Genomic DNA, 8,576 nt, shown 5'->3' with positions numbered 1-8,576 from the left:
AGAAGGCATATTAGGATCGCACGTTAGGGCGCCTATAGAGGAGTGCAGAGGCTGCTTTGAAATGCTGGAATTCCAGCGTGTTGGAGCAGACTCAAATTCATAGATTGTAAGGCTGGAAGGGACCCCAGAAGACCATCGGGTCCAGCCCCCCCCCCGCACCAGGCAGAAAAAATGACAGGTGGGGTCTGGTGACCCCAGCAAGATGACTGTCCAGTCTCCTTTTGAAGATTTCCAGGGTAGGTGATTGCACCACCTCTGGACAGACTCTATTAATCAAGTCTGCTGGAGCATGGCAATTACCATGCTCAAGCAGCCTCCTGAATCTTGTGTATCCCTGCACATAAAAATGGCAGCAGGGGCACTTGAACTAAAGCTCATCGAATGAGCTTTGGTTCAAGCACCCTTGCTGCCATTTTTAAGCACAGGGAAGCTGATACAGGAGATGTAGTGGCACTGTAATTAAAGCGGCTCTTGGAACTGCTTTATTTAAAGCCTACCCCCACGGAGCATGTGTAAAAGTGCCCTTAGATATTAATGGCTTCACAGAGACGCAAGATTTCATAGTAGCAGTAATAACATGCATTTATATAAACTAACTGAATGGTTATACTCCATTACTTGTTTTTTGTTTTTTATAGTATAAATATCAAAATGTAGCTGGATGAAGTTCAGCATTTCAGATTTTCTTTTCCTGCTTTTGCAACCTTGTCTCCCCTATCTTTGAGACTATTTAGTGGCTTTCTCTCTTATTGCATATAAAGTTCAATCTTCTTATTATCACTTCTAAAACTTTGCCCTTGTCAGTATCCTGGCCTATTTTGTTCCTTGTACTCTTATACCTCCTGTGCCTTTTTGCTTCCTTGGTCTTCTCATTTTTAAAGCTATAACAATATCCCTATTCTAGGCGAATGACTTGTTTTGTATGATCTATGTTCTTATTTTGTTCCTTCCTTTTTGCCCTAGCTAGCATTCAGTTTAAAAAATATTAGAACATAGAAGCTGCTCACGATAAAATGCCTCTCTCATTAACTTTTCCTGACCTCCATTCTGTCGTCTTTCCCAGTTTAATCTACTGTCTGATCTCAATTGTGAGTTCTTTGGTACATTTTAATTTCATAATCACCATGCATAGCATCATGGGACTAAGTAAAGATAACATAGCAACACTAATACCCTTATAAGAACACATGAATGTGTATAATTTAGTTTTTGATGCCATGTTGATAAATTCTGAAGATGGGAAAGTATGCTCAGTTCCTTTCCAAACAATCCAATTAAACTGAAAAGAGATTATAATTGGCAGTGCTAGCCTTTTAAGAACTTGAATTCAAGCAAGATTAGAATAAATACAATAATTCCTTACTGAAGAGCAGCTCTAAATATTACAACAAATACTAAAGGGAATTTCTTCAGCTTCAATGAGTTGTCCAACTTTTATTTTTAAAGAATTCTATTGCTACTTTAGACTATTTTACACTAAATACAAACCAGTATACTTTTCACATGCTCCAATAGCTGAAGTTCTCGATGTAGAAATAATTTCTATAGCAACAAAGCTGTCAGGGAAAGATATGATACACATGTCTTATGAATTCAAGCATGTTCTGAGGAAAGAATAGAACCCAGACTGTAAGGACCAGTATACAAGAGTAATTAAATCAGATGACAGGAGACGAAGAAAGTTTTAAGGGGAGAGGTGATGCTGTTTACAGAAATGAGAATGAAGGTTTTAGGATATACATCATATTTAGCTTCATAATTATAAATGTTATTATTCAGCTTTTTATTGGCACAAGGACTAGAGCATTTTTGGACTTAATTCCACAATCTTCTAATATGGATGTATCATACAAAAACAACAGTTACTATTGTGCCTCAAATCTGTTTCATTATCACATTTTTGTGCTGATTTGAATTCAGTATTTTTGAAGCACATTTCATTTTTATTAAATTTGAGATGGAGGTTAAGATATTTGTTGCATATAATAAAGGAAGTAGAGAATGAATATGCAACCTGCTTTTTTCCCCCTAGTAACAGGAAATTAAGTAATACATTATAAGCATTTATGACTTCTGTGTGTCCAGATCTAATCAAATAGACCTCTTCAGTGGACTTGCTACCATGATTTGTTATGCTGGTAATGTCAGTGTAGTACCAATCTTCATTAATCTAGGACCATGTGATATGAATATGTCCAGACAGTGTTTTTTTTAGAGGAAAGCAGGCAACACTACATTTATTCTCCTCTTCTCTTCACCCGCCTTTTTGCATCTGGAAATTCTATTTTAGCAGAATGAGAGTTAACTTGTTTTCCTTGTAAGGTTGAAATCTTCCAAATCTCCATCTGGGCAGTATTGTTTTGGGTGCAAGTAATTGTTAATGCAGTAGGTGTGGATACTAAGGAACTTAAATATGCTGGGAACTTTTATTTATTTTTATGATTTATTCACACATTTTATATCCAGCAGTATTTCAGTTTTCTGCCTTCATGGATTCTGTGTACTTGGTTCTATTAAAGGCTAACTTCAAAATGCCAAGAGCAAGCATTCTAGGACATCCTTAGGAAAAATAGATAACTACTCAATTTTTTTAAACCAGAGGATGGTATCGTTGAAGTAATCCTTTCTCAGTCTCAAGATAACTGCTAACTGAGATTTTCTGTGTTCAAAGTAGAAGAGGGTTCCTAATATCACTCTTAATTCTCATTGCCAGCATTAATTGTTCTCATTAAAACTGGCAGCAAAAACAATAGTCTATTCTGTTACATTCTTCAAGATCTTCTGGGATCTCAGGGCTTCTGTGTCAGTTAAAAGCATTATGGCTTTCTGTTTATGCTATCAGATGTCTAAGATGACTTTGACTTGGCATATATGGTTGTCTGTCCCCATCTGGAGAACAGTGGTTTATAAATTATTCTTCTGTTTCTCCTCAACCATTGTTTTTAGTACAAGTAAAACTGCACATAAATTCTCCAGGATCCTCACATGGTGAAAGTTCAATTCTGTTAAAGTCAGATGAAATCTTTTCCAAAGTCTGACTACAAAAAGTCTCTTTTGGGGAGGATAAGTCATCCTCAGGTGACTTGAACTACATGATTTCTAGATTTAATTGTCACCCCAAGATGAGAGATGGTTCAGTGATTAAAGTACAAACCTTTTGTTTGGGGAATCCAAGTTTATACCCTGGTCTGGGACTTAGTCTGTCAATACCTCAGCTTCTCATCCCTAAAATGGAAATAATAATACAATAATAGTTGTATGGTGTTCAGATACTACTGTAATAGGGGCAATATGGAGACATTAGATTTTCTCACATCTATGTACAGAAAAATGCACAAAAAATTGTTTCACTTTTTATCACATGCCAAAAGAAGGTAGTCCTTCTCAATGAAGAGAGCGTTGTGGATCCTAAAGATTGTATTACTGGTCTCAATGCCTTTGGTTACATCTTTGGTGATAAAGCCAGACTGAGAAGTTTTACCAGATCTTAAATGATAGCTACTTCCCCCAAGCATGGGGGAAAAGTAGGCTTTGAGTTCCCATACTTAAACCATGCCCAATCAGCTGTTACAGTGAGTCATGGAGTGCACAACGTATTTTATGTAGGTGATTGTGACACAGGTGCAAACAGATATTTTTGTAATGCAATAATGCTAATATTCATCTTTCGTGAAATAGCAATTCAAAAACATTTCTGATCTTATCATACCATTATAGGATCTCCATGTCAATTTATAAATATCTATTGTTCAAATAAAGTACTACCAATTCCTAAGCTATTGGGTCCCACAGTATATTTTAATTCAGATGTACCATACTTTCTACAGTGAAAAAAGCACATTATTACCAAGGTACTGTATTTACTCAAATACAAAATGAGGTTTCCCCCCGCTAAACAGCAAGGGTGGTAGGGGGAGGGAGGGTCCTCATCATACCTTTGCATACAGGGAAACCTTACTCAATACACTGGTTGTCATTAAACTGCTGCCAAAAGCAGCACATGCTCAGTAGTGGAAACCAAATACGATGTTGATTAAATGTAGCCAGCACTGAATGTGATTATAAAACTTATGGCCCATACAAGACTGTAGATCTCTGGACACACATACTGATGGGAACAAGGATATGTTAGTGCAGTCTACCTGAATAATATATATGGTAGTGCCTGTTGTATGCAGTCCCCCTGAGCACTGACTGTTTTTCAAGTCATGGTGAACTACTACATGGAATACATTTCTACTTTCTTTTCTCTCTCACAACTGAGCTGCACCTTTCTTTCCCATTTCCAATGATTCTGGTTTTTTCATGTGCCTTAAATGCCTGGTAAAAAAATGGGGCCCCAAACAGTTCACCCAGAATCCCTCTGTTGCCCCCTCTCTCAGCCTGGTGCACATGATTATTGTGCCCTAGCCTCCCTAAGGTGAAGTCAGACTAGGAAGCTCTAACCTCATTTGAATGTAGATTTTTGGAACAACTCGGAGCTTATGACAAGAACGCCCAGTTCCAGTCATGAGTGGGGGGCTAATTAGCACATTGATTCTTTGTGAAGGGCATCTGGAATACACACACACATGCTGAGCAGTGGGGTCACCATGGCTTGAAATGCTGTTGAGTGCTGGGGCCCAGCTTAATGTGGTAAATTAAGCGTTTTGGCTTTGGAATAGTATCATGCATAGTTTGTACTGTATATGAGTAGGTATAAGAGGGCTGTTTAAAATTGTGTTTATGAAGTACCTGTTCTAAAAGTTGTAGTAGTTTCAAAAAAGTAAAGTGCATCAATGCTGAATGAACAAAGTCTATTGGTACCCATAGTAATTTGCTTTTATGCAAATTCCAGGCATCTTTATTTCAAAGTCATTGTTTTCAAAGTTGCCTCTCACTTTGATATGCTTGCAGAGAGCAGGTCTGATATTAAGGGTGGGGGAAGAAGTGGGGATGTGGGAGGAGCAGAGGGCAATGGGGCCACTTGACCCCCTAGATTTATTTTCCTTGCTGTAGCAGTGGAAGGGGACAAATTCAAGGCAAACTTGCAAGAATAAGATTCTGTATCTGGGAAATTATAACAAATGCATAAATATTCCATATATAGAATCTAATTATTGAGAGGTTGTCTTATATTCAGGATTGTTTTATGTTTGAGTACGTATGGTACAGTATGTCCAGACATTGTCTGTTTACAAAATTGAGGAAATAAGCACTGTATTAAAAACACATGCATAGAAGAAACTGACTATTAATGGCTAGCTGTGTAAAAGTATGTTCTTTTTGACATCAGCTGTTCTGGCTTTCTAACTGTGTCTGTGAAGTCATTGGCATCTGACTGACTCTTCACCATATGCTTTCCCAGTTTCTAGTGCTTGTGCAAATTCTGGAAGAGATAGTATTACACATTCATTGTTGTCATCTCCAGCTTCATTGTCAGGGCTGTCATAGTATAATTTGCAAGTATGCTGTAAAAAATATATTGATATTTCATTTGCTGTCTGGTAACCAAGGGTGTGCAAACATTACATTTCTATCTGTAGAATCACATGGTAGGTATGGCAGGTCCGTGTATGGTGGGAACTGGGTCTGTGTAATTTAGGTCTGGGAGGGGGCAGAGTCTGACCTGATTTGAATCCAATCACAGCGGACCAGAAGTGTCTAGACTCTGATTCCGATGCCTGGATCTGGCAGCACCTGACCAACCTAGCAGTATGCAGAGATGAATTTGTACCCCTGATTTTATACTTTTTTTCTTGGCATTTTGAAGAAGTGATTTAATGTTCTTACTCTTCTCTGTTTAGAAACTACATTATGAAAAAATCATAGGGTTGCAAGGTACCTCAAGGGTCACCCAGTTCATGCCCTGCACAAATACTGGATTGACTATTCCTGAACATCCCAAATAAATGCTTTGTCAACCAACCTCTTCTGGAAAACCTTCAGAGAAAGATTTCAAAGCTTTCCTGGGCAAACAAAACTTAAATGTAGTAAAAATGATAAATTTTTCTCTAGGATGATGGAAACTGGCAACAGTTCTGCCTTCTTATGCAAAATGCCTTTATGCTAATTTGGAATCTATAAAAGTTTTAAAAGTGAAAGTAGTTCTGTGTTCAAAACATTACTTCATTTTTATATTGTAGTAACTATAATTTTGAGTTAATAGAATTTTTTACTGCAAATATTTTTCTAATTTCAGGTGTTGGTCCTTCCACGTGTTTCACCACTTAATATCAGTAATTTATCTGGCTCAGAAACCATGCCAAGCATGCCAAGAATAAATACTGAACCTTCATCCAGTAATATATATTCTTCATATGAAAGAATCCTCCTTACATGGCTGAATAAACATTATGAAAAGAACCGAAAAATTGTGTGGAAAAACTGTCAAAAAGGTGAAGAAATTCTTCAGCTATTCTCTCTCGCTCTTTCTCTGAGTAGTGTTTCTTTATATCTTAAGGGCATTGTCACAGTTTGCTACTGAAAGCATGTTTTTTCTTTGTATAAATGTCCATAATAATTCTATTTCTACTATACATGCTCATTTGCTCAAAATTGGAACCTTTTACCAGCTATTTCAAATGGGCATTGCCTCTATATGCCTTTGCCCCTCCTCCATGCTCTATGACATTGAGCATATATTATGGAGAAGGCTAATTATCCTGGTTCCTTCCTTCCACCTGTGGCTGCATGACAGATGTGATAGCAATATTCACATTAAGGCACTGCAGAAAGCACGTGGAATATTTGGTTCTGTAGTGTAGGTAGTGTTACATTTAGCTGCTAAGTGTAAGGAGTATTTATGGGATTTTTTTTATGGCTAAAGTCAAGTACCAGGTAGGAAATATGACTGACCCTGACTCTTTAGGATTTAAATAAAGCCACTTCACAAAAAGGGCAGTGTCTCAAAATGTGTGGTGATGACCTTTCTTTGGTGATGACCACTCAAAATATGGGGCTACTGATTTTGCTGTACCCTAAGGGGCCATATGAGGCCCCCAGAGAAAAGTTTATTTCATTTTGTGACGGTTAGTTAAGTGACATGAACTTCCTTACAGGCTGCAGCTGATGCCTTCAATACAGCTACATTTTCCATGGCCATTTTCATCGTTAGGAGAAAGGCATTTATGTTACAGATCTTGGGTATGCTTAAAGTAGTGCAATACAGGAACTCTCCCATAGAGATTTGAGTTATTTTTATTTGTAGACTACCTAGAATTTTATGTAATTCACAAATATCCATGTGTCCTATAAAAATGCGTCCAGTACAGTACAGTAAAAGTCTTGTTATCTGGCATTTTACTAACCTGTGTTTCTATTAACCGGAATTTCTGGCCAGCTGGCCAGATACAGGGGCGGGAGAAAGCTGGCATGCAGCAGCCACTGCCACCACTATCCATCACCCTGCACTGCTCCACATATGGCCACTGCCACCCCCCCCCCCCCCCCCACATGTGGCCGGAAACCCCTGTGCCTCAGGTAACTGATATTTTTAGATTACTGGCACCCCCTATTCCCCACTCATTCTGGAAAACAGGGCTTTTACTGTATATCAGGCCAATATTCTCCTATCTGAGGGTACCCTGTAGTTTCTCATTTGACAGTAGCAACCTCACTTATGAATCAAAGTGTGGTTCTATTTGGGGTGTTGGGCCCCTTTTTCACATCTTAGCATTGTGCTGTCTGTATCATCTGTCCATGAAAATGGTCTTCCAAATGATTACATTAGCCTAGAATAGGGGTGGCCAACCCGCAGCTTCGGAGCCCCAATGCGGCTTTTCAGAAGTTAATATGCATCTCCTTGAATCTTTGCACAAGCACACGGTGACCAACTTCCAGGGACACGACTGCTTGCAACGAGCACATTACTCAGTTTGGACTTGGAAGTTTGGATTCCGGAGCCGTGGGTTGGCCACCCCTGGCCTAGATGGTAGGGGATATGTAGGTACTCATAACATGTCCACAGTACATTGTCACAGAATCTCAGAGTCATAGAAAATTAGGGTTGGAAGGGACCTGAGGAGGTCATCTAGTCCAATCCCCTGCTCAAAGCAGGACCATCCCACTTAGATCATCCCAGCCAAAGCTTTGTCTAGCCGGGTCTTAAAAACCTCCAAAGATGGAAAGTCCACAACCTCTCTGGGTAACCTGTTCCAATGTTTTAGTACCCTTCTAGTGAGAGTTTTTCCTAATATCTAATCCAAACTTCCCTTTCTGCAACTTGAGACAATTGCTCCTTGTTCTGTCACCCACTGAGAACAGCCTACCTCCACCCTCTTTTGAACCCCTGTTTCAGGTGGTTGAAGTCAGCTATTAAATCTCCTCTCAGTCTTGTCCTTCCCAGACTAGATCAGACCAGTTTCCTCAGCCTGTCTTCATAAATCATGTCTCCCAGCCTCCCCCAGCATTTTCACTGTCCTCCGCTAGAGTCTCTCCAATTTGTCCACATTGTTTCTGTAATGGGGGGCCCAAAATTGAGCCCAGTACTCCAGATGTGGCCTCCCCAGTGCTAAATAGAGGGGAATAGTCACTTCCCTTCCTCTGATGGGAACACCCCCTACCAAAGCAGATTGTTGTTTGGCAGAAAACTCTGT

General features: G+C 39.1%; 1 protein-coding gene across 1 annotated transcript in view; it reads left to right on the top strand.

Annotated features, from left to right (window-relative positions):
• LOC109302303 (cilia- and flagella-associated protein 47-like) overlaps positions 1 to 8,576 on the top strand; it is a 354,798-nt gene that overhangs the window by 218,381 nt on the left and 127,841 nt on the right. The window contains exon 33 of the mRNA XM_019523865.1: positions 6,182 to 6,377. Within this exon, the coding sequence (XP_019379410.1) occupies positions 6,182 to 6,377 (196 nt within the window). The remainder of the gene's footprint in view (positions 1 to 6,181; positions 6,378 to 8,576) is intronic.

Source organism: Gavialis gangeticus, unplaced genomic scaffold (genome assembly GCF_001723915.1).
Source record: "Gavialis gangeticus isolate Ggan-Ray unplaced genomic scaffold, GavGan_comp1, whole genome shotgun sequence".
Lineage (NCBI taxonomy): Eukaryota > Metazoa > Chordata > Crocodylia > Gavialidae > Gavialis > Gavialis gangeticus.
Note: the sequence above shows the minus strand (reverse complement) of the source record. Positions and strands in the feature narration are given on the sequence as shown.